This window comes from Gasterosteus aculeatus, chromosome 2 (assembly GCF_964276395.1).
Source record: "Gasterosteus aculeatus chromosome 2, fGasAcu3.hap1.1, whole genome shotgun sequence".
In the NCBI taxonomy this organism is placed as follows: domain Eukaryota; kingdom Metazoa; phylum Chordata; class Actinopteri; order Perciformes; family Gasterosteidae; genus Gasterosteus; species Gasterosteus aculeatus.
In genome coordinates, this window is record NC_135689.1 from 6,584,353 (window position 1) to 6,610,079 (window position 25,727).

Consider the following 25,727-nt stretch of genomic DNA (forward strand, 5'->3'; position numbering starts at 1 on the left):
GGAAAGGCCCGGCTTTTTTAGTAGTGAGAGTGCTGCTGTTCGTTTAGTTATGTAAATGTTAGCAACATCTGTTTAAAAGTTCATCCTGCCCTCTTGTTTTTCCTCCCTAGTAAAAAGTTTATGTTGCAAAGTTGCTTTAAGCTGCTATTAACACATTTTTCAGGCCACCACCCTAGATTCTTATAATACAAATATCTGCTAAGCCATTTGAATTACTGTCGACATGTCTACTGTCTACAGTAATTACCTACATTAAAACCTTTTCAATCCTTTTTCAGAGAGAACTACTGAAGTAGGGACATAAAGAAAGCTGGTTAGAGAAACCCAATTAGTGCAGCATAAGCGTTTATTGTGTTTCGAATAGATTAGGTCTCTGACCTCTACAGGGTGTGGTGGTGATCCCGCGGAGCCCGTCATCCCCTTTCTCTAGTCCTTTACTGGAATAATGAGTCAGTGTAACTCGGTACATCAACACCATCAACGGTCTGCAAATGTGCTTTCTGACTCACGGCTGCAAAAGCTTGACCAATTGCAGGCTCTTTGTAACGTCTGACCGATCCAGCGGTCACAGCTAACGTTTTTTCCCCCCTTTTCACTGAAACGATAACTGCAGATCCGGCACGGCCGGCCCGCCAATGAATGTCCAGCTTTCAGCGCCGCAGGGTGTCATAACCAATTACCGAGAGCACGCGGAGCTGCTCTGCGTGTGTTTAAATATCGTCCTGGGAAAAGATTTGAATATTATTTGTGGCTGTTGCAGCGGTGGCGTGTTTATTTTGAGTGCCACTCGAATCAGACAGAGTTAGTTGGCACCACCCAAACCCGCAAACTGGCAAACTTGGATAATGTCTGGCTTTGCTGCAGTCACAAATGTGAGGGGTACAAAAATGGGCTCTTTAGAACATTAAAATGTGTTTTATTGGGGGCTTTTTGTTAAATCACATCATTTTAATCAAATTTACACTTAAGTTGTTTTCGCCATTTTGACAAATTAAACTGTGGTCGCACTGAAGGCAAATAAACTTTTCCCCTTGCGTCATTTGCTCAAATTATCTATCAACGTTGTTGAATTCCCGCCATTCTCAACAATCGCCTTTTTGTATGAAAGCTTCAAAGTCTCCAATGTTCTACTAGAAAAAAAGCCACTCAAAGTTACAAAATGTAAACCTCGGGCCCAGATTTCTACCCCAGTAGCACAATCAGTCAATGGCAGCTTTGCTGGAGATGCACATTGTAAACCATCAACCAAGAAAACACTGTTTTTATGTAAAGTGACCTTTATGCCTCCCTCCAATTACAGAAAGAGTATCAAAGCCATGATCAAAACGATTGTATGTTCTGCCGTGAAATTGATTAAGGATGAAATAATAGTGAAAATATGTTGTTCAAGTATAAACTTGGTAGTAGCCTCGTCGGTACTTTTAAGAAGAAGTCTGTTCTTGAATAACAGAGACGGACCTGTGGTGGAAACATGGCAGTAACACAGCTGAAAACACTGGGGGGTAAAAAGAACAGAGCCAACAACATACCGTCTGTAATGTTTGAAAGGCATTTAAGTCTTTTTCAGTTTGAAATAGTTTAGTTTTTTTCATTAAGGACAGTCTGAGAACCACTGAGGGACGAATACTTCTCACGGCGATCCTTCCAAGCGCTTGTTGCTTGTCTGACTTTACTGTGTAACCTCTTTATCAATTCTCCATCACCAAAACAGAACCAGACCCAAGGTTTCACATCTGCAAATGTCAGTTCAGCTGTGACTATATCCGTAGACGAGTGTTAAGTTTCATGACGACGGTCTGAATATAGGCTGCTTTTTTCTCCTGCTTCCTCTTTGAGGTACTTTGGGGGTTATTGGCAAACATCTATGTGTTAAACGGTTTTGGCCTCCCTCTCGATCGCGGCATGAGACATTCACAGGACAGATAATATTTTGGTTCCCCTGTCCTGCAGTTTTGTTTTCTCGAATTTGCGAACCAACAAGGAATCCAATGAGCTTTCTCCCACATGCCATCACATACCAAAACAATATTCTCCCCAAACTGAATGACGGTCATTGTGCAGGATTTTTTTAGGGGGGGGGGTTTCTTCAAACGGGTCCGCTCTCGGCGAGAGTGATACTTTTACTGTCTGGGAGCTGTCCAACATCTGTTTGCTCTTGGAAAAATGTGTCGGGCCTCGTCTGCCCCCCTCTTGGTTTGAATTGGCGGATGCTGCGTGACTTCACTCTGACTGATCCCGGGTGTAGTTGTTGATGTTATGACTTGGCTACATCCTCTTCCCACAGCATTTGTTCATAAATCAAGCATCGCGCCGTTAAGCTAACCGTCTCTTCTCATCGCGTGTCCCACCACGGAGAGAGGGTTTCTCAACAGGCTCCGTCTCACTCTGGGATCTTCTGCCAAACCGGTGTGTGTTCCAGTTGAGCCAATTACGCTGCAATCCTTCCAGCCTCCGTCATTCTTGGAAAGCGTGGAAAACACAAGGAGCGGTGGCCAGGACGGCATAGTTGCTGCAGAACATCTCCAGCCACCTGGAGCCCACCTGCCTGGACACACACACACACACAGACTTTCCTCTTCTCTATCTGCCTGTCTGTTGCTTTCTATTTATAGCACATCGCTGGATGCTTGCCCACCCAACTCTGTGAGAAATGGCTGTTGTTTGAAATGCAGGAATGTAGCTGTGCTTTGAACGGGATCAATCAGCCGTGAACGAATTGTGTTCTTATTCAGTGACTGGAGTCCTTCTTTGCTTTTTGTGTTTAGATTCAGGCATTCCGGAGCAATGGCAGCATCCGTGTAAAATGCTGAACGCGTGGGTGTGAGATGATTATTTCTGTAATAGTTCTACGTTTTTAGCCTCGCACGCTGGCCCAGGGACATGTCAGTATGTCGGAAAGGAGAATAACGGACATCTGTGGCTCCGAGATGATATCAATGCTACTAACGCTAAGCCCAAGCGTGTGAGCAGTGTGTTCGTGAGCATGTTATTGTGTTTCTTCTCCGCTCACTGTAGCCTGGCTGCTGTCTTATGGATACTTGGAGACACAACACGGATGCAGGTTTGACAAAGGAGGCTGAATCCGTCCCACCGCTGCCTCCGCAGTAAGTTATTAGTAAGGATTCTTTTTAATACAAGACGTGCCCTTGTGGCCTCTTGAGTACTGCTTGCTCAATCACCTATTTGATTTTCTCTTCAAAGAGATTGAGATGATTCAAGTTCATGCGTCCGACACGCTGCCCTCACACCATGAAACGAGAGGGAGGTGAAGGGTTTTCATCTCTTTTCAGTCTGGCTGAAGTTTCCCATGAAGGTTTTCAGAGGTGTTTTAGGGATGAAAATTAAATTGTGGCAGTATCTGTTGTTGTTGTTGTTGTCCTATGTCTCTTCAAAAGATCGGGCTGACCCTCAAGTGAAGCCGCAGGCCGTAAAAACATCAGCGAGATAGAAAGAAACTAAAATGAACTGAACTGTGAACTTAAATCGCAATCGTCACCCACAAAAGCCCCGGAGGCTGTTTCACTTGCAGACAACTGGGCTAATGCATCTTTCTCGTGTTAAGCTGTGTAAACTTGGAACACCACAAGACTGGAAAGAGAGGGAGGAGAGGAAAAAGAGGGGAAAGACTTGGGGGTGGAGGTGTGTGTGTGTGTGTGTGTGTGTGTGTCTGGAAGTGGAAACGGGCAGCAGGGAGGAGGAATGTGAAACATTTCTTGTCCTTGTCCAGCGGCTGTTTACACGGTAGTCAGCCTGTGACATCAGAGTCCAGACTTTATAAATGTCAGCAGGCGCAAGAATGAGCAGTTAGCAAACAGCGTCACGTCGGTTTCTCCAGACGGAGTGAGCTCCATCTGCAGCGCGAGCCCCCATGGACCGACTGCTGCGTGTCTGCGCCGTAGCCGCGGCCGTTCTGCTGTGTGTGGCTACACAGGTGAGGCCTGTTCCTGCTTACTGGCTGCAGTTTGTCCTGAATGAGGTCATTTGTGTGAGAGTGGACGTGTGGAGGTAATGCTCTTTAGTTTGACTCCGATTATAGTGTAACGAGATGGATAAATACTGTTGACTTTCTTTTTCTCATCAGGATTATTGTTTATTTATCAGCATATCGTTTCTATTTGTCGTGCTAGTGGAATAACATCTTCCTTTCCACCTTGATGTGAAATGAAGAGTAGTGCTATTTTTGTCTGTACATGAATAAGATATGGAAATATGAAATATTGCTATTATAAACACTTTAAACCTTTTACATTTTAATGATTGTTAATGGCATGATTCAATGGACGACTTGTCTGGTAAATGCCATTAGCTGGTGAATAAATAGGCATCACAGTGAGGCAGTTTCTTGTTTAGTCCAACTGACACTAAAAATATTAACATTATGACGACATAAGACGGAGAAACTCGACACAATTAAGAATTTAAATTTTGGTAACTGTAACTGATGTATACTTTCAATTGCAATTCAGCATTATCTTGTTGAGCAGTTAACAAGAATTCCTCTGCTCTGATTAAGTGAGAATGGGTGCGTCCAGATCTTCCCCGTGTTTTGGCTCCAGCAGTTAAATATAATGGGAAACACTGATTTCCCATTATGTAAGACCTTTCGTGACCCCCCCCCCCCCATGTTTTGTCCACGCAGGTGCTGTGCCGGCTGTGCGACACTCCCTGCCTCTGCCCCAGATCCGCCCCCCGGTGCCCCGCGGGAGTCCCGCTGGTCCTGGACGGCTGCCGGTGCTGCCGGGTCTGCGCCCGGCAGCGAGGCGAGCCCTGCACTGACGGCTTGCCCTGCGATGGCCAGCGAGGACTGCAGTGCGACTACAGCGCCAGCTTCCACGGAGAGCCGGGGGAGTGCGTCAGTGAGTGCCTCTTCCTACCGGCAGGCGGCCCAGCTGGCGTCTTGCGCGTGCGGGACGGAGCGGGGGACACGCGGGGGAGGAGGAGGGGGAGGGAACCGCTGTCAGTTTGCATCAGCGGCACAGTTGGCTAATGTTTAAAGTCTCCTCAGGCGAGCGGAACGACCTGCCGGTTTGCTCTTGCAGAACTGAAACATTTTAACTTCCAGGTCCGTTGTTGACACGTTTTCTCTAATGACTTCCCTTTGGGCGGCATGACGTATCGCAGAGACAGCACTCGATGATTGAGCAGAGAGAGGCCTGGTTTCCCATAAAACTACACAACCCTCCTATCATGTCCCTCTGATGTGATCCCCTCTTCACTTGATCTAATCTCCTCCCCTCCTGATATTAATCCCAGGGACCAGTTCACTTAGATGGTGATCTAATAGACTCCGAGTTGCAGGCGCGTTTGAGGAAATCAAGAGGCCGTGTGTGTGTCTGTGTGTGCGCTTTGTTCCAGGTCGGGAGGATCTGCGCTGTGAAGTCAACGGCATCACGTACAATGAGGGACAGTCGTTCCAGCCGTCCTGCGACACCCACTGCCACTGCAGAGGTGGAGGGGTCAGCTGTGTGCCCGCTTGTCCCCTGAATGTTCTTCTCCCCACTCCGGATTGTCCAAACCCACAGCGTATCCGGCTACCGGGGAAGTGCTGCAAGGAATGGGTGTGTGAAAACCTAGACAACACCGTCCTCCACGATGCCATCACAGGTAAACTCGACGGACGGACGGGCGGATGAGTTAAGATGGTTGAATCAACCCTCAAAGGAGAAACGCATCAAACAGCTTCCAATGCAGCTGTTCTTTTCTTATATGGTTTCTTACCGCAGCGTCTAAATAAAAAACAGAAGAGCTGTGTTGATCTTCTCATTAAAGTCTCTGCAAGGAAAGCAGAAAGTGCATTTCCCCAAATGCTAAAATGTTCCTTTAAACGATGTCCCTACTTCAGAGCTAATACAACAGTTTCAAATGTGTCCCTGCGTGGACCATCGCTGTGAATCTCTGCTACAAACGTTGCTCATTGATGATCAGATGTCCGGATGGCAACATGTTTTCCTCATTCATACGAGGTTTGTCACTGGTGGTCATGTCTGGAAGTTTTTACTGGAGCATTTTTGTATTAAAGCGGGGTGTGTCTGGCCAAAGGAAAACTCCCAAAGTCCAAATATAACCCACGTTTAGTTTCCATAACTAGTTTCCTAGTTTCATAACAAAAACCACAGCCGTGGAACAATTAAACATTTGAAGCAAGGTACTATTTCTTTTATTGAAAGGGGAGTGTGTGAATGTGTACATAGGAGAGTGTGTTAGAGAAATGAAGCCCCTCCAAAAACATCTGGATTTCTAAACATTGTCTCAGTCAAACAACCATGAGAGCAGTAAAAGAACATTTTGTTCTTGGATGCAAAACCTGCGATGTCATTCCTGCAGATTAGCCGATTATTATGACATATAAATGTTTGTTTTTGGAGTAACAAAAATCTGCTTTGGATTTCTATCTTCACTAGAATCAAAAGCACTGGCTTAGTTTGGATTTGGATAATTAGATGAGAACAGTTACTGGAAGTGAGTGACTCACTCGAATGAATTAAATCACTAGCTTTCAGTCCATGTTTAGAGGTCCTGAGTCCTGTAATGTGAACTGAACTTTCTTCTCACTTTAATATTTTTTTTATTATTTTTTTTTTTTTAGCCACGAGACACGGGGGATTGTGGCCGGCTCTCCCGATGGATCAGCATCTAAATAAACTGGTGCCACCCGCCTCCACCTGCACAGAGCAGAGCACCAGGTGGAGCGCCTGTTCCCGGAGCTGCGGGTCTGGGGTCTCCACACGCGTCTCCAACCAGAACCCCGCCTGCAAGCTGCAAATGGAGACTCGGCTTTGTAAAGTGCGTCCTTGCCATGCAGCTCAGCACGTCTCACGGGAACCCATGGTGAGTTTTCTCCTAATAGGACCATTCCCCACCAAAGAAATTCCACCAAAACCAGTACGATTTGATCCCCTTACTGTGTGGATGTGCCGTTTCTCCCAGTGGGGACTGCAGCGGCGCTGCAAGGCCAGCTACGCGTCGCCGGGCCCCATCCGGCTCGTTCACCAGGACTGCCACAGCACCCGCGCCTACCAGCTGCGGTATTGCGGGCGCTGCTCCGACGCCCGCTGCTGCACGCCCCACCACACCACCACGGCCGAGGTGACCTTCCGCTGCCCGGCGGGCCGGCGGCTGCAGAGGGCTGTGATGATGATCCAGTCCTGCGTTTGTCACAACAACTGCCCCTACGCCCCTCACAGCAACCCGGCCCTGTGGGGATACAGGCCCTGATCGGACTTCACTGACTAATCACCTGGTAGATACATAAGGACACTTTCTGATCAATGGAACGCGGGAGATGAAAAACTGTGATTGGGTTGGGATGAACTTATACACAACGCATTCTACTGGTTTCTTTATTAGTTGGACGCAAGCAACAAATCACACTTAATTTAGGAACGAAGTTACAAAATTATTTAAAGGGAGAAGATAAGAGGGAGAATAAATGCACATATACCCCCCACAATATACAAAACAACCAGAAACAAGTTCATGACCAACTAAACAAGTCAGAGGATTAGGAAAACAAAAAGGGTTTAAGAAAGATATGCACTGATTTTACTTGATAGGACTTTTCCACCTGGGGGCACAATAACTGCTTTAAATCACAGCGGTATCTGATCACGTAATGCCAAACAAGTGCCAGGGAGCCGATATAGAGAAACAAAAGCTGGTGCAATTTGTGCATTGTATTCAATGTTGTTGGTTTGTTGTTGTCGTTTTGTTCTGGATGATTTTCAGACAATATTGAATTTTCACAAAACGTGTTGACAGATATGGTTTTCTGACTTGAGCAATGTAACGTTTTACTTTTTTACTTTTTGTTTGTTTGTAGTTTAATGACATTGCACTTATTTCTTCTCATGTTTGTTTTATTGTAAATATTTCTGGACAGATGTGTCCCATGTATATTGAAATTTGTCTCCGAATAATACATACGTCCTGCATTTCTGCTATCAATGATTTGTATACATGTATTTAATTTGTAATTTTTATTATATTCAAAGATTTCTACAGTTGTGTTGGACTCGCTGTAGTTTCACTCCATCAGTAACTATTGTACATTACACACTTTTTCCATTAGAAAGTTTAGAAGTTTTTAGTTTATCATATACATCTTTTTTATCTTAAATGTTTCATATAAAAAAATGAATCAAATAACGACCAGTGTTTTTTAATTGTTGATGTCTTCTTTAAAGTTCAGCACTAGCATGAACATTAGACATCCTGACATCTAGTGGACAGAAAAACCTACTGCTGAGGACAGCGTGAAAGCTTGATTTAGAAAACTTTTTAAAGGATTATGCCTGCAGCATAGCTTACTAGACTAAAGCGAGACATTTAGTTTTCTTTTCTCAAATGGTTTCATTCATCGCATCTGACAAAGACTGATTAGAAATTGAAATGTGACAAACCAGCACATTTAACCTTAATTGTGATCTGAGTTGTGCCAGAGGTTCTGCGTGTCTCGTCGGTTGAGACTTGTATTTAAATATATTCATTTAGAAAACAACCGCCAAACCCACCAGTGTTATTTCCGACCAAGCTGCAGGTGCAGCAGATCAATTGTGATGAAGCCAGGGCAGGAAAGGGGAAGTCTCTTCTGAATCACGGCAGATTTCTTCTAGTCAACACCCCCGCTGAGCTGAACTGTATTAACCGCTAAGCCAAAGCGCAATGAATAACACAGATTGTCAACGGATCAGCTTTGACTTCTCCGGCAAGTTTCTGCCTCCTGTTTACATCTTAGTCTTTATTGTTGGTCTGGTAGCTAATGGATGGGGATTGAAGGCTCTGCTGCAGAACTGGAAGAAAATGGGTAACGTCAATATTTTTGTCCTAAACCTCGGACTTGCAGATTTTCTGTACCTGCTCACGTTGCCATTTTTGGTGTCGTACCACCTCATGAAGAACAGATGGATCTTTGGAGACGTCGTCTGCAAGATAACCCGATTCTGCTTCAACCTGAATTTATATGGCAGCATTGGGTTCCTCACTTGTATCAGTGTGTACAGGTACTTGGCCATCGTGCATCCAATGAGAGCCATGGGAAGAATAACGGTGGCCCACTCTGTAGGGATCTCCCTCACGGTTTGGCTGTTTGTGGCCGTTCAAAGTCTCCCAGAGATGTTCTATAGCAAAACATATGGAAACCGGACGGTGAAATGCTACGACACCACCAGTGACCGTTACATGGAGGATTACCTGAGGTACAGCCTCGGAAGGACTCTCACTGGGTTTTGCATCCCGTTCCTTGTCACGCTGGGCTGCTATGGACATGGGATTCTTTTGCTCTGCCGCACAAAAACCGCGGACAAGGTGCTGAAACGGAGATGCTTGAAGCTGTTGTGCATCTTGATTCTGCTGTTCGTCGTTTGTTACGTCCCCCATCACATATTCAAGAACCTCAACCTCTGGTCGAGGGTTCTGGCCAGACAGAAGATGTGCAGAGGTTGGTTCAATGGAGTCTTCATCGCTCACCAGATGAGTCGCGGCCTCGTGTGCCTGAACAGCGCTCTCAACCCGTTGGTTTACTTCCACGCAGACGGAGAGATTACTGCTGAGCTCAGATCAAGAGTCCGGCGAGGTCGTCAGATGATCCAGTGTGTCGGTTTGGACTCTACTAGAGAGTCCATCAGCCAGAACACATGTGAAGTTTAGAGCATGAGAATACGGGGGTTTAATGTGTTACATTTTATGAATGTAATAATATACTGTGTCATTCTGAAACATTTGCTGTACACACAAGTTAATATTCGCATTATGCTGTTTTGAAGACTTTCTTGTTTTAGTTGAAAAAGTGTCTTTAATATACCGTAAAGGTAACTTACTTGGTAACTGAGTTTGTTTCTTGTTCTGTGGAATGTGAATTTAAATGAAATTAAGGGATTCATGTATATATCACCACGGTGTAGATCATCCCATCTAGTTTTCAGGTCAAGCATTTAGCCACACTCTTTACAATTAAAAGCAGAATTTTGGGTTGTTAAGGAAAAGGATTTAATAAAATGTGTTTTTCTTGTAAATAAATGAACAATAAATAAACAAATATAAAAAAATTCATCTTTAAAATGTTCAATTGTACTGTAGACTACAATACTTAAGTTTACTACACTAGTATAAAATGTTTAATATTGTATGTATATATTATAAAATGTATAATTCAATAGTATACATCATTATATATAAGCCAACAAGTAACATATCAAGAAATTAGAAGAGCCCATCAATCATTTTAATTCACTCAAATAATTACTGAGTAATAACTATTGTTCTGAAAAGGCCCATTCTGCTTAGGGTTACTTTTGGTTGGCTTTATATTTACTTTGCAGTGCGTCTAAAATGTGGTCTCAACAGCTTAACTTCTAGACATCCCGTTATCAATTTCAAATGTTAGATACATGTTTGATTGTTTGTACAAAGTCTTTAGTCTGTTTGCACATACAAACAATGGTTAACAACAGGAGCGGGTGAACCGCAGCTCAAGGCCACTGACCATCATCACCAGCAGGCGCAGTCATGTGAACATAGTGAAAGTACCCACTAAGCCTGCCGCTAGATTCACTTTTCCGGAGTGAAGCTGTCCTGCGTGCTAAAATGTTTTCAAATTGTGCATTTGTGTCAAAAAGGGACACAATAGAAGGAAAACAAATGACACTCTAACAAATCATGTTCACAGTCTGTTTACTGCCATATTGTTTTTTAAACCATATCTTTTGTAGAAGGTCATCTTTTAGAAATCCCCCCTGTGAGAGAACACATCCACTGGGATATGCCGTAGAGATCCTTACATAAAGCTCCTCAATAGAATAATGATTCGTGTGGACAAAGCACACATGCACAGTGGAGATTATGTACATTGATTTTATTATAATCTCAAATCTGCAGTTTCAAACTGTCTCGCGTCGGCTTCCTCATGAGCTTATCTAGTCATGCTTGGACTTGGCTGTGGTCTTCTTGGTCCTTATCAAACGCTTGATGAGACATCTGAAGGAAACCCAAACTAAAGCCGTGATCAGCACAGCAAACAACACAAAGACGGCCATCACATCCAGGCAGTGGTAAGCATACCACGGCAGTTTATACGACTCCGTGCGCAGGTGCGCTGCACCCTTGTGCCTCATGACGAACTCAATCCAGAAAAGGGCGTTGTCTACCGGCTTCATCGGTTTGTCGTGGTGAAGCCGTGACAGTTTGAGCATATTCTGCTTGTAGGGCTTCTGGGGGTCCAGGATATTCTTCAGCGAGCTCGTCAGCGACTCAACAGCCAAGGTTGTCACCTCAACGATCTCAGCCACTCCCCGGGACTTCAGGCGCACCATATTGTCGTACTGGTCGAAGATGAGCGGGATGCCCAGAACCGGGACGCCGTGGTAGATCGCCTCGTATATTCCATTGGTCCCCCCGTGTGTGACAAACACCTTGGTTTTATGGTGACCTAGCAAATCGTTTTGAGGCAGCCATTCGACCAACATGGTGTTGTTTCCCAGGTTGATTGGCCTTTTCCCGATGTGTCTCCACACGACCTTCTGAGGGAGGTTGGCAAATGCTGAGGCGAGGATCTCCGATATCTCAGGGCCGAGGTCGCTCAGCAGGGTCCCCAGAGTCATGACGACCACGCCGTGGTCACCGGAACTCTGCACAAATGCCTCTAAATCCGAGGAAAGGGGCTTGGAGGGCTTACCTTGGAAGCCTCCAATGTAAACGACATTGGGCATGCTGGGGCGGGGAAACTCAAATATAAAGTCCACCCTCATTAGCCAGAGATCAGCTCCCTGTATGAGGGACATGACGCTGACATCGGGCCCGAAATACTGATCACACACAGCCTGGTAAGGTGGATTTGAGACAAAGTAGTATATGTAAATCAAAATAGTACGGCGTATCATATTATTGATTCTTTGGAAAAAGTCCATCTTGTCGGAGTTGTCGGTAAACAAATGGGGGACGTAGGAAAGCGGAGAAGGAGCGATGGCGAAGTGGGCCTCGCCGTTGAAGAGCCAGCGCACGTTGAAAACCAAGGGAAGCTGGAGGTAGTGTGCCAACAGCACTCCACCCGGGAATGCCGGGTCAGTCAGAAAAAGATCATATCCAGCTTCTTTCAGCTCCGCGATGAGTGTCTTATTCTCAAAAATGCTGACGATCAGTTTTGCCACAACTTTATGGTTCTCCCCCATCATGTCGAAAAGATTGTTGTAAAATTTCACGAATGCCCACAGTGTTCCTTTATTCCGCCGGATCTCTATTGACCTCTTCAAAAACGAGGTCATGTAGTCCTGGCTCTCTAGGTTTTGGGTATGCTCCTGGGTGACGGTGATGGAGGTGTAATGGGGCGAGAATTCTGAAACGTACCAGCTGGTGGAGGAACGCACTACCGTGATTTGATGGCCCTGTGAGTGAAGCGCCTCCACCAGGATTTTCATGTTAAGCCAGTGGCTGCCGTCTACGGGGTAAACCAGCACTTTTCCACCATCGCAACCGGAGGACAGGGCAGCTGAGAAAAGCAGGAGGAACGCCAGGGCTGGATGTGACTCCATCACTGTGGAAGACACACAGAGCTTTACCCAACATGTATTTGCAGTTCATACTTTATTCAATCTCCCATAATTACATGAATGTGTTTTAGACCGGCGATCAAAATGAGAGGGAATACGTAATGGATGGTGCAGACAGATATTTCCTTATGTGTATTTTAATTTTACACAATATGCAAATAACATTTCCCAAAATAATATGTAGGCCTACCCATATATTTTTTTCACATGATAACTAATGTTTATCAGAAAGGAAGAGGGTTGAGAGACGAGCCCACTTCTGAAGCACCTTCACACAGCATCATAATATATAATGCTTTGTCAAACATTAGCATAACAAAGTATTAGCAAGCCAACGCTAGCCAGCTAGCTATCCTGCAGGATTTTAAAATGGGATGGCAGGTTAGCCATATTTAAGCAGGACTTGACTGGTTTGATATTAGCTCCAGCATTGAGGTTCATCACAGTACAGTTGGGTTATTCATTTTACATCTTAACAATCATGTTCAAGTGTGCAGTTGATCTTCAAATATGTTTTTTCTCTGCCTATGTGTCTCAAATGTTTGCAAATACTAAATGTCTACATAAAATAGATTTTTATTCTCTGCTGGTTCTTCCGCTGTATATACAGTGCATCCGGAAAGTATTCACATCGCTTCACTTTTTCTACATTTTGTTATGTTACAGCCTTATTCCAAAATGGATTAAATTCATTATTTTCCTCAACATTCTACACACAACAAGCCATAATGACAAAGTGAAAACAGTTTTTTGCAAATTATTTTTATTATTATTATTGCAAAGTATTCACAGCCTTTGCCATGATACTCAAAATTTAGCTCAGGTGCATCCTGCTTCCACATCCTTGAGATGTTTCTACAACTTGGTTGGAGTCCACCTGTGATAAATTCAGTTGATTGGACATGATTGAGAAAGGCACACACCTGTCTATATAAGGTATCACACTTGATAGTGCATAACAGAGCATAAACCAAGCAATGAAGTCCAAGGACTTATCTGTAGACCTCCAAGACAGAATTGTATCGAGACAGAATTGTATCGAGGCACAGATCTGGCGAAGGGTACAGAAAGATTTCTGCTGCATTGAAAGTCCCAATGAGCACAGTGGCCTCCATCATCTGGAAATGGAAGAAGTTTGGAACCGCCAGGACTCTTCCTAGAGTTGGCCGCCCAGCCAGACTGAGGGATCCAGCGTTGTTCTATGAAGAGAGGTGAACCTTCCAGATGGACAACCATCTCTGCAGCACTCCACAAATCAGGCCTGTTTGGTAGGGTGGCCAGACGGAAGCCACTCCTCAGTAAAAAGCACATGACAGCCCGCCTGGAGGACCATGAGAAACAAAATTCTCTGGTCTGATGAATCAAAGATTGAACTCTTTGGCCTGAATGCCAAGCATCATGTCTGGAGGAAACCAGGCACTGCTCATCACCTGGCCAATACCATCCCTACAGTGAAGCATGGTGGTGGCCGCATCATGCTGTGGGAATGTTTTTCAGCGGGAGGAACTGGGAGACGAGTCAGGATTGAGGGAAAGATGAATGCAGCAAAGTACAGAGACATCCTCGATGAAAACATGCTCCAAAGCGCTCTGGACCTCGGACTGGGGCGACGGTTCATCTTCCAACAGGACAACGAGCCGAAGCACACAGCCAAGATAACAAAAGAGTGGCTTCAGCGCAACTCTGTGAATGTCTTTGAGTGGCCAAGCCAGGGTCCTGACTTGAACCCGATTGAACATCTCTGGAGAGATCTGAAAATGGCTGTGCACCGACGCTCCCCATCCAACCTGATGGAACTTGAGAGGTTCTGCAAAGAAGAATGGGAGAAACTGCCCAGAAATAGGTGTGCAACGCTTGTGAAATCATACCCAAGAAGACTTGAGGCTGTAATTGCTGCCAAAGATGCTTCAACAAAGTATTGAGCAAAGGCTGTGAATACTTATGTACATGTTATGTTTTTGTTCTTTATTTTTAACAGATTTGCAAAAATTTGCAAAAAACAGTTTTCACTTTGTCATTATGGGTTGTTGTGTGTAGAATGTTGAGGAAAATAATGAATTTACTCCATTTTGGAATAAGGCTGTAACATAACAAAATGTGGAAAAAGTGAAGCGCTGTCAATACTTTCCGGATGCACTGTATTGTCTTAATGACCATCTTCTCAAGTTTGCTCATTGGTCAGGTTTTGTTTTTCTTCTTCCTGGAGCAGTTAAGTAACAATTAACCAAGTCAAAGTCCTTGTGCACATGATGCATGAAAGCGTCACGCATCACCTGCCATCGGTTATCAAAACATGACGCATTTTTGCAATAGTTTGCTAAGTATGTAAGTAAATGTACAATATAAAATAAGTTAAAGCAAATAGATGTAACATGAGACAAAAAGCATGATCACCTCAAACTGTAAATTGGGTCACACCCACACACCATTGCAAAACGCAGTAGTCAGGGAAACCTTGACCCAGATGCTCTCCTCGATTGAGGTACATAGATTCAGTTGGAGATTAAATGCAAAGCGAAATGGAACATAAAAACTGAAGAAACTGGTGGTTTAAATATCTCAGATATTTTTGAAAGCATCAGAGGTTTGTCAAAAGGAAGATGCAATGTCTTGAATAAATCATATTTTAAGTTATGAAACTACCACATTGTCTACCACAGAAAAAGTATAAAATAGTAAAATCTCACCTCATTCCTCTGTGACTTCTCACACAAATAATCCAGTTTCCAATCGGTGAACTGTGCTACTGAGCTGCTGGTCAAAATGCAAGTCAATGTATAACTCTACGTATCCCTCTCCTGCCTGTTTATCCAAGCAAATGCAACCTGGCACAAGTCCTCTCTTAACCCTCCCCCCATTCTCGTCCCCAGTTCAGGCTGTTTTGCTTCTCTGCACAAAAACCATCTGGATATGATTTCACAAACTTCCAGAAAGCAGGATTTCCCAGAAATACATTAAAATGGTGTGAACAGCTCGGATGCATTTAACCCAACAACAATGTAATCTCTCTCCTCCACCACACCAATACTTCATTTAATCATATATATATATATTTATATATTACATTCCTCAGGAAGGAATGTAAATATATCCCTCCACCCACTTCTTCCCTCCCCATATAACCAATGGAGTTGTTTTGTTTTATACCGAGTTTCTTCAACAAAGACTTCAGAGTTGGACTTAGTTCCTTTTTTAAGTAATCAATAAAATGTCTCCAAATGTCTGTGGATGACCTTTGAGTCAGAGTACATTGGTTGATCAGGTGGCTTTAGTCATCTCTTCTTTTTACCACGTGTTATACAAAAGTCGGGGCGGTTATTGCTATTGTCGTGCCAAAGAGGGATTTTTTTCACTACCAGCGAGTAGAGTAGTTTGAAATGATTTTCAAAGGGGAAGCACCACTGAATCATTATCCACATAGAAGGACATATATAGGCGGGTTTGCCACTGCATATGAGAACAAAGGCCTACAAAAGATTTTAGTTTCTACTCAAACCAGAGAGTTTGACTCATAGTGCCCCTGAGGAGGAAATGCATCAAAGAAATGAGGAGGCAGATCAGAAATGTGACTTTTCTTTTTTTAAATGTGCGTGTGGATGATAAGATGATAAGAATCCTGTAAATGTCCTCTGCTGTTTGTATAAGATGCTGAATGATTTTTTGTACACCACAATGTAAAAATAAGTACGAACTGTAAATAAGTAGTACATAGTATGAATTTGGGACATGCTATGTGTCTCACAAGGTCAGTATGCATATATATATATATATATATATATATATATATATATATATATCCATCCATCCATTGTCAAACCGCTTATCCTGCACACAGGGTCGCGGGGGGCTGGAGCCCATCCCAGCCAACTTCGGGCGATATATATATATATATATATATATATATATATATATATATATATATATATATATATACGCTCACTTCCACATCACATCATATCATATCTGAACCTCAGGGGTTTTTCCCTCGAGTAACCCCGTCCCGATTTATTGACACCTCACAGCTGACGACAAACCCACGTGCACAACGACAGTTTGCGGCCTGTAAGCAACAACATTTGGCTTCTTGGCGACCTTTGCTCACTTTGGGACTCGCCCTTCTGAGTTCAGCTTCTCCCCTCGGCCATGTGTGTTCCTTGTGAACTCCTGCCCTGGTAAACATTAAAGGACAAGCCCAGTCTGCTGCTATCGTATGTCACATGTGGCGTGAAAAGAGAGGGCTCCGCGGGGTGGGGTCGGGTTTGAGAACACTCGTGCAGAGGGGTTTAGTTTCTTTGAAAAGTCACTGTTGCCACTGACCCCATAATCCAGCGTGTCGACGGCGTTCGGCCGCTCTGCTGGTCGGTTCATTGAAGTCAAAGCGGAGAAATGGAGTTTCCCCAGCTGGAATATTTGAGGCGTCGCAGGTGTGACAGCGCAGGTGAGCTCGCGGATGAACAGTTTGTGCAGAGCGAATGCCAAAACAATACAATACAAGACTCGCTGCGGCGGGGCTTCTACGACCGTGTGGTACATGCAGGCCACGAGTGTGCCAAGTACCTCAGAGATATGATACGCGGGTAAAAATAGACTTGAGTAGTCAAAATAAGTTCCATTTAAACGCTGTTTATATCAGTATTAGTGGTAGGGTGGTACAAAAACAAACAAATGTACAGAGTGAGTATTTTATCCTCAGTTTAAGAGCATTTGCTAATACTTCTGAACTTTTTCTTCAGCTGTGAAGCAACGGATACATATGCATGATAGGAAATAGACAGTGGCACTAGAGGGTTGCCGCCTGGCATCACTCACTTGGTTTCCAGGAAAGAACCGTTTGCACACTTCAGGAGTGACTACAATGTGACTTCCTGTGGTTGTGAAAGTGCCCCAACCAGAAAACTATGGTAACAAATTATTCTCACTAGCAAGAATGTTTTTTTCATAACAATGACCTACACAGAACACCGCCCAAGAACAACTGCCTGTTAGACTTTGAACTTTGGCCAAAATTGGGTTGATGATTATCCCTGTTTAATGGACTGAAAGACATTACGGTTTGACATTATGTCATATCTGATCCTTTCTTTGGGTATCGGGCAGGACACGGTTCTTTTGTTGTACACAGACAAAAGATACACAGCTGATTCTCCGTAGTTGTAGTAGTTTGCTTTGAGAGTTGATGTCTCTGGAGACATCATGTCTTCAAAAGCAATTACATTGTTGCTGTACTCCATGTCGAACTTTGACCTTTCTAAAAGCATCTGTATTCCATCCATGGCAGAGATGAGGAGCTCGATGCCGTTCTCATACTACTCTATGATATTTAAAGTTAGAATCAGCTGCTGGTTATCTGAGCAGGTAAAACGACTGCAAACGTGTATTGAGCTTTTAGTGCCACTAGGCAGATTTTGTCCTCTTTGACCAGAACTGGACTAGTTGTTTCCAGTCTTCATGCAAAGCTGAGTGACTGAATGTAGCTTCGTATTGATCAGACAGACAGAGGGGTATTGACCCTCTCATCCGGCATCCCCCCCTCTCCTTTAAAGAGCAGAGGGACAACCTCCACGTGGCTCTCGACATGGCGATAGCGGTGTTGACAATAAGAACAGTGCAAACTACGGCAACAGTGTCACGCGGTCGAGAGGAGCTATCGGAGGTGACCAGCGAATGAGCGCAGGGCAGCATTTCAATTGGCTCGTCACAGAAATGAATCTGCTGCCGAGCCGGTTGTGTCAACAAAAAATACTTCACCGCTCGGGTAGACATCACCCCGCTATATCTTTGGATTGTAAATCGTTCATGTTGAGCGATTAATTCGCTGAATTTGGAATTTAGTACATTTAAATATAGTTTTGCGGAAGGACAATTTTACATATTTCAGAGGATAGCGTTAAACAATTTGCATACAAGTCAATAATTGTTTCATTTAAGTGCTGTTTGTATCCGTATCAGTAGCAGACCAGTGCATGATATATTCTCTAAAAGGAACAAATGTACAGTATGAGTATTTTTCGGGGGGGACAAACAGACTGTGGGGGTCTCTCATGTCTTCATCAAGTGATCATTTCAATTATTCGGGTGTTGGTTGGACAGTGTCCTGTGTCAGTTTTTTGTTGCAAGTCAATTGGCTGCATTAAAAAAGGCTTAGTTCCCTCAAGCACACAGCATTTCAAAATGGCCAGAACAGTATCCGAGCCTTCTTACAGTAGATTCATTTAAAAAAAATACTGCACTGCAAGTCAAAGTACTGCATTCAAGATGTTACTAGTAAAAATGAATAATCAGGAAAAGTACTCATTACAGAAAATTGGCCCTTGTGACGGTCCACCACTATGTATTCTGTTATAAGATTATTCCTGTTATCATTATAAGCCGGAGCTGAATGTTTTAGTTGGTTGAGCTCATTTTAAACTATGAACTAAAAAAGTTATTTTTGCTTATTGTTTTCTTCTTCATTTAACTTTAAATTTCACACTGCCCTCTAGTGGCAAGAAAGGAAAATCACCACAACGCGCATTCCCAGTTTGTCAAACAAACAGCTGGATCGGTGCCAGCTGTGCTAATCTGAATTCAAGGGAGGTTCCCCATCGCTGTTTAACTCCTTTCAGATGCCTCTGTTGCTCTTATTCTGCCTAAGAAACCAGCTGTGTCCCCGCACCAGCTGAGCACGGTGTACACGCATGCTCCTCTGCTGTTTGACGGGACAGAGATTTTGGCAGCTCTCCTACGGGCCTTTTTTTTTTTTAATCTTGAAACCGACTGAGAGGCAGACTAGCAGCCTCAGTTCCTCCCCCTTCCTGCCTACCAAGTACTTCTCCTTAATAACAGTCAGCTGACCTGCAGTAGTGCTCAGGGAAGCACATACATGCACGCAGATCACAGAGCCTCAGTCGTTCTGTCCTGAACCTGCCAGTAAGGCCTCATGGCTCTCACAGTTAACACAGAGCAGAAGAAACTCACCCAGACTCCCCTGCTCAAGATCTGGGTGCCATGGATGGGCTGCAGCTTGAACCGCAGGAGAGGATGTAAGTGCAGTGAACAAACCCTTCTGATTACACGTGAAACATGATGTAGTTCGTTCTTGCTGCTGTTTGTGCTGCCACCACTTTAACTCATTCTTGTTCCAGATGAAGCTTTGGTGTTTGCTTTCATTTGTAAGTGTGTTTCACACCTCCGAATCCTTCAGGACTGGGCTCTGTTCGGTTCAGGGGGGGGATGCAGGCAAAGGTTTGAGGGACAAAGAGGGGGTTCAGTCATGGGACGAGAGCCGAGCTGGACCGAGCCATGTCTGAGTTGGCTCTGTTGTCAGTGTCTGACGTGGGCCTTTGAGAATTGTGCCGAAGCAGCATTTTGCATTCATAATCGAACAGCCTGGATGCCCTCCCTGTTCCTGCAGGGACTCCCACGGGCCATCCGGGTTGTTTTGGTGGCCATGCTAACGGGCAAGCTTATACATAAACTGCCACTTTTTGAGACGAGCAGAACTTGGTCATGACTGATTAAGAGATACACCAACTCTTTCAATGCTGAAAACGTTCTGCAACGTTGCCTCGGTTTCCTCAACTTTAACTTTATCTAATAAATGTCATGCAGTGACAGGCTGAGCCAAAGCTGAAGGATTATGCTTTTGGCAACATTGGTTGAGTAGAACTGAGCCGAGTAGAAAGACCGGCAGTGGAGTCACTGGCGTTTTAACACACTTGGAGATTAGGAGGGTTGTCCTCATGTGATTGTCGGCCATATGGCGCCGTGCACTGTGCCGCTCAAGGTTGTTTCTAAAATGTGACTACCCAACAAAGAAGGCTAGCATCCGGTCAGTAAACATGTCCTGTACGTGTAATTGACTATTTGCAAATGTCTTTGTTTTCACATCTTTTTCAAGAGATGAGTTCCATTTGTTGGTGGTTGATTGGACGGATTCATGTGTCCGGTGCTGCCAAAGACAGACGGATAAGCCGGGTGACTCACAACATGAGTTTGCGGACGTTTGAGCTGCACCCCGGAGCTCTTATTATGTCTCTTAATGAAGATTACCACACACGTCCTGCAGCACAGAGCCAGGACTCTTTACAGGACTCTCACTTAACCCTCAGGACACTGGCCGTAATGCACTCATGCTGAATGATTCACAACCATATAACTGTTGCTTCATGTTCTTGTGCGTTTGTGTGCGTCTCAGCCTCGGTGCCTCAGTTCTGTAATTCTCCCACAATGATCGTGATGGTGGGGTTGCCGGCCAGAGGAAAGACGTACATCTCCAAGAAGCTCACGCGCTACCTAAACTGGATCGGAGTCCCGACAAAAAGTCAGAGAAACGCAAAAAATTCCCTTTATAAAAATGTTTGACAGTGACAAGAAATTTCAAACATTGAACACCATTAGTTCGTATTTCTGTGCCATCAAGGCAAAAACTGTATTTTACTGTTACTGTATTTTAAAATAATTTCTTAATTCAACCAGTGTTTAACGTGGGCCAGTATCGAAGAGAAGCCGTTAAGATCTATAAGAACTTTGAGTTCTTTAAACCTGACAATGAGGAGGCCATGAAGATCCGCAAGTAAGTACAATATTATCATTATTATTATTATTAGCTGTATGTGGTCCGAAATTCCCCATGCACTCATATCTTTTCAGTTTTTACTCCTTTGCCTGTACGGGTGTAACTTCTCTTCCAGGGCCTGTGCAACAGCTGCCCTGAAGGACGTCGCTGCCTACTTCTCAAAGGAACAGGGACAAGTAGCCGTGAGTGAGAGGACATGTAAAACTGTCCCTCATTCATGATTATTAACCATCATGAATATAATAAACATACATCAAACAAATTATAAACATGGAACAATAACTCTTACAATCTGTGCCACCTAGGTGTTTGATGCTACCAACACCACAAGGGAGAGGAGGGCAATCATCCTTAGTTATGCAAAAGAGAGGGGCTACAAAGTGAGTATGCATGTGGACGCAGATACAATCTAATATTAATAATAATAATATTAATCTTGTCACTCGTTCTATCCACTAGATAGAACAAGGTATAGATTTCATACATATACATATTTTAAAAAATACTTCTTGTGCAGGTGTTCTTTGTGGAGTCGATCTGTGATGACCCAGAAATCATTGCAGAAAACATTAAGGTCAGTCGAGTCAATATAATTGTTTGAAGTAATGAAGTGTTCTCAACAAACTCCCCAAACTGTCTTTTCCTTTCCAGCAAGTAAAGTTTGGGAGTCCAGATTACGTAGATCGTGACATTGATGAGGCATTGGAAGATTTCAGCCGGCGAATTGAGTGTTACAGGGCCAGCTACATGCCTATGGACGACGAGGAAGACAGGTAATGTCCCATAATGCTTCGCTTTCCGGGAGGTAAATAAGAATCTAAATGGTGCACAGAATCGTCTTATTTTCACAGTTGCATTTTCGCCAACTCCGACTTTGAACAGGAAGCTCTCTTACATCAAGATCTTCGACGTGGGCAGTAGATATCTGGTGAACCGGGTTCAGGACCACATTCAAAGCAGGATAGTCTACTACCTCATGAATATCCACGTCACACCGAGGTCCATTTACCTGAGCCGCCACGGAGAGAGCGAACTCAACCTGTTAGGGCGCATCGGTGGAGATTCAGGCCTCTCGCCGAGGGGACAGAAGGTGAGTAGATTGCACTGTAAGTGAAAGCAGTAATACACTGTAAAAATACTGCAGTGCAATTCAAAGTACTGCATTCTAGATGTTACCAGTAAAAGTTAATAATCAGGAAAAGTACTTGTGACGGTCCACCACTATGTATTCTGTTATAAGATTATTCCTGTTATCATTATAAGCCGGAGCTGAATGTTTTAGTTGGTTGAGCTCATTTTAAACTATGAACTAAAATTATTATTATTTTTGTTTTTTGTTTTTGATGATTGTTTTCTTCATTCACCGAGTCCTTGTTAGTTTTGTAAATGAAATTGAAAAGAAGTATTAATCAAAGACTCAAGATTAAACCTTTTAAACGTTGTCCAACCTTCCAAACATCAAAGTGATTCAATATACATTAAAAGCAACTCAAAGGAAAAGCTGTACACTTTAAAGCTGCGAACACAAACTGTTGTGGCATAAAAAATAACAATATATAGCTTTAAATTAATATCACAGATCAGCTTTACTTGTACATTCTGTCTGCTATTTTTATATATGATGATGTATCATACTTTATTAGAACATTTTTTTGATTTAAAAAAAACGAGTGAAATAAAAGTAAATAATAATTTTCCTCTTAAAATATAGTTGAGTGGAAGTCTGAAGTGTCATGCAGCGACAAGAAGTGTGTACTGAAGCAAAGTACTTGAGTAACTGAACTTAGTTCCATTCCAACGATGCAGTATACTGATTCACTAATTGTTTCCAGTATGCCAACGCCTTGGCGACCTTCATCAGAGGTCAGAATATCCGCGAGCTGAAGGTGTGGACGAGCCACATGAAGAGGACCATCCAGACTGCAGAAGCTCTAGGAGTACAGTACGAACAGTGGAAGGCCCTCAACGAGATAGACGCTGTGAGTCACACGTCTTGGTTTTAAAACATTGTCCTTCAAACGAAAGATTCATACCCAGTCAATTCGAATTTATCGATGATGTTTTCAAATGTTTTAATACAGAGAGCATTCAATCTCCAGCTAATTTAGTCTGTCCAGAAGATCAGTTGTTCTTTAAACGTTTATGTGGTATTTACTTTTTTCTCACTAAGGGTGTATGCGAGGAACTAACCTACGAAGAGATCCAGGAGAACTTTCCCGAAGAGTTTGCACTAAGAGACCAGGACAAGTATCGCTATCGTTACCCAAAGGGTGAGGTGAGTACTACGCTGAATACACTGGATGTGTACAAATGACACAGATCACAAAGTGGTGTTTTTATAAGTGATCGTGTGCAGGACAAAGACATGGCTTCCAATATCAAAGCGATGGAAACCTCCCAGGAAGCAACTGCCTTTGTCAACCTATCGAACAAACAAGCCGTGGTGTCTTTTACTTAAATCAAAGTTGCAATAACACTTATATGAACAAACAAACAAATATGTTAAACGTAGAAGTCTTGCATTCAAAATCAGTAAGAACTATTAGAAACAAATTACTCCTAAAGAACTGAAAGTGAAAGTAGTCATCATACAGAAAAAAAACACATCATATAATCTGATTATAATTATTAATTATTGATCAATTATTTTTTACTGCAGAAACAAGTACAGTTTGTGCCTTGGTAATGTAGTGGAGTAGAATAACGTAACAAACTCAGTACCTCAAAAATGTAAAGCAGTAAATAAATACACAGAGTTACTTTCCATCAATGCAAAAGAGACACTGTAACACTTTAATTAGTTGAGAAGTGCTGGAAGCTGGTTTAGCTGTTTCTTTTGGTCAGAGCCCGGCTAGCCGCGCCCCCTGTTTCCATTCATTGTGCTAAGCTAACCAGTCATTATAAGATTATCTGAGGAGGGACTGGTTGCCTTAGTCAACTCCTCAATGATTCTGCCTCTTCTCCAGTCCTATGAAGACCTTGTACATCGTCTAGAGCCGGTGATCATGGAGCTGGAGAGGCAGGAAAACGTTCTGGTTGTCTGCCACCAGGCCATCTTTCGCTGCCTGTTGGCCTACTTTCTAGACAAACCCGCAGGTACAGAATACCCAGATCAGAGGTATCTCCACACGATAGTTGATGCTGTTGTTTTTTAACACAATGAACACAATTAATAATCTTTTTTTTCCCCCCCTCTGAAGATGAGCTACCTTATCTAAGATGCCCTCTTCACACAGTGCTCAAACTCACACCAGTAGCTTACGGTAGGCAGTAGAGTTTGTTTTGTGTGACGGCTCTACATCTTCCGAAATCTCTCCCTGACAGTCTGATCTTCTCCCCTATTTCAGGATGTAAAGTTGAGTCGTTTTTCCTCAATATTGAAGCAGTAAACACACACAGAGAAAGGCCAGTGGTGAGTTTCCACAAGCACACGTTTATCATTATAGATAATTAGCTTTTCCAACAATTCTGTAGTAAATAACATACAACTGATGGCAGACGGCAATATATGTATCAGTGAAAATGAATATGTACAGTGCCTAGCAAGTATTCACTCCATTTGTTGTGTTATTTTATTGAGTCAAAACCTGGAATTCTAATTAACTTTTTATTTGGATGTTATTTAATGGACTTACTGAAGTAGTCAAATTGGTGAAATTAAAAAGGACCCTTCAGTCACATCAATAGTTAAATACATTTTACCTTTGTTCCATCTAAGTGCTCAGAGATGACCCGCACTCACAGACGAGACAAGCAGGGCATTAGTTAGAGAGATACGGATAAAGTATCTCTTCAGAGTTCCACTTTGAGCCAATAACTCCACAGAGTCAGGCTTCATGGAAAAGTGGCCAGAAAAAAACCTTACATAAACAAAAAATCAAGAGAAAAAAAGATAAATAGAAAGCAGTTGTGAAGAGTGATGTTGGGATAAGTGAGTGAAATAAATATTAAACAGTAAAGAAACTGTATTTGTGTTGGTGTCGTTGCAGAACGTGGACATCAACAGGAACCCAGAGGAGGCTCTGCTGACTGTTCCTGAACACGTGTGAATGCTGTTTTGTAAAGAAGTGACTACAGTCAAGCGAAGCTAAATGTTTTGCCACGTATTACCTTGACTAAATATTAGAGATGTCCTCCAGTGAAAGGCTGGTTGTGAGAAAATGGACTCTGAGTCTAGACGACGTGAGCAGGACAAAGCTGGAGATAATGTTTAAAACATTACTGCGACAACTTCCTGTTACTTTCTGACTACAGTTGTGTTTTTTGTGACTTCTTTGTTTACAAATGATTTAGGGACAATAACAATGCACCTTGTTTCGAGGCTGAGAGGAAAACACTACAAGTTTGTAGTGAGCTGGTCATTGCATGGATAATGCTTCGCCGATCACTTCATTTTAAAGGTGGTGATCAGCACCATGGACAGCACCCAAACAAACAAGACATGTTGATTTGGGCGCTTTACTGTTGCCGATGTGACACCAGACTTCAGACAGGGTTTAAGGAAATAATGTGAATAAATAAACATGGCAAGATGTTGCTCGGAAAATAAATCCAATTCATAGTCCTGTTTGTGTGTTCTTGGCATCTCTGCAGTGTTGTTAACTCTCCCTCAGACGAACTGAGCTGCAACA

At 43.3% G+C, this 25,727-nt stretch overlaps 4 protein-coding genes across 5 annotated transcripts; 3 read left to right on the plus strand and 1 right to left on the minus strand.

Moving 5' to 3' along the window:
- The first annotated feature begins 3,657 nt into the window (after positions 1–3,657).
- Positions 3,658–10,043, plus strand: ccn5 (cellular communication network factor 5). The gene is made up of 5 exons (XM_040192644.2): positions 3,658–3,931; positions 4,640–4,856; positions 5,356–5,604; positions 6,587–6,828; positions 6,928–10,043. The coding sequence occupies exons 1-5, from the start codon at positions 3,869–3,871 to the stop codon at positions 7,213–7,215; spliced, it is 1,059 nt and encodes a 352-aa protein (XP_040048578.2). The 5' UTR covers positions 3,658–3,868; the 3' UTR covers positions 7,216–10,043.
- LOC120829709 (P2Y purinoceptor 1) lies at positions 8,662–10,043 on the plus strand. The gene has a single exon (XM_040194066.2). It carries the CDS (start codon positions 8,662–8,664, stop codon positions 9,643–9,645), a length of 984 nt encoding a protein of 327 aa, XP_040050000.2. The 3' UTR covers positions 9,646–10,043.
- A 789-nt stretch (positions 10,044–10,832) lies between these two features.
- LOC120829708 (UDP-glucuronosyltransferase 2B20) lies at positions 10,833–15,409 on the minus strand. Its single transcript, XM_040194065.2, has 2 exons — positions 15,227–15,409; positions 10,833–12,523 (listed from the first exon to the last, which is right to left on the minus strand). Exon 2 carries the CDS (start codon positions 12,519–12,521, stop codon positions 10,911–10,913), a length of 1,611 nt encoding a protein of 536 aa, XP_040049999.2. The 5' UTR covers positions 12,522–12,523; positions 15,227–15,409; the 3' UTR covers positions 10,833–10,910.
- A 1,297-nt stretch (positions 15,410–16,706) lies between these two features.
- On the plus strand, positions 16,707–25,660 carry pfkfb1 (6-phosphofructo-2-kinase/fructose-2,6-biphosphatase 1). Of its 2 annotated transcripts, none has more exons than XM_040194069.2 (14): positions 16,707–16,977; positions 20,716–20,841; positions 20,997–21,093; positions 21,212–21,278; positions 21,402–21,476; positions 21,614–21,670; positions 21,748–21,869; positions 21,979–22,186; positions 22,929–23,075; positions 23,267–23,371; positions 24,063–24,192; positions 24,297–24,359; positions 24,444–24,508; positions 25,086–25,660. In XM_040194069.2, exons 1-14 carry the CDS (start codon positions 16,926–16,928, stop codon positions 25,143–25,145), a joined length of 1,374 nt encoding a protein of 457 aa, XP_040050003.1. In that variant the 5' UTR covers positions 16,707–16,925; the 3' UTR covers positions 25,146–25,660. The 2 variants fall into 2 exon arrangements, with proteins under 2 accessions (XP_040050003.1, XP_040050002.1); XM_040194068.2 differs by lacking the exon at positions 16,707–16,977 and adding an exon at positions 18,039–19,561.
- Positions 25,661–25,727: the final 67 nt, after the last annotated feature.

Excerpts from the sequence above, each read along its gene's own strand:
- ccn5 (XM_040192644.2), top strand. The coding sequence starts at position 3,869 with ATGGACCGACTGCTGCGTGTCTGCGCCGTAGCCGCGGCCGTTCTGCTG. Across the intron at positions 3,932-4,639 it reads TGCTGTGTGTGGCTACACAG|GTGCTGTGCCGGCTGTGCGA; the intron begins GTGAGGCCTGTT and ends TTGTCCACGCAG. Across the intron at positions 4,857-5,355 it reads AGAGCCGGGGGAGTGCGTCA|GTCGGGAGGATCTGCGCTGT; the intron begins GTGAGTGCCTCT and ends GCTTTGTTCCAG.
- LOC120829709 (XM_040194066.2), top strand. The coding sequence starts at position 8,662 with ATGAATAACACAGATTGTCAACGGATCAGCTTTGACTTCTCCGGCAAG.
- LOC120829708 (XM_040194065.2), bottom strand. The coding sequence starts at position 12,521 with ATGGAGTCACATCCAGCCCTGGCGTTCCTCCTGCTTTTCTCAGCTGCC.
- pfkfb1 (XM_040194068.2), top strand. The coding sequence starts at position 19,459 with ATGGCTCTCACAGTTAACACAGAGCAGAAGAAACTCACCCAGACTCCC. Across the intron at positions 21,477-21,613 it reads CAAAAGAGAGGGGCTACAAA|GTGTTCTTTGTGGAGTCGAT; the intron begins GTGAGTATGCAT and ends CTTCTTGTGCAG. Across the intron at positions 24,193-24,296 it reads CTTTCTAGACAAACCCGCAG|ATGAGCTACCTTATCTAAGA; the intron begins GTACAGAATACC and ends CCCCCTCTGAAG.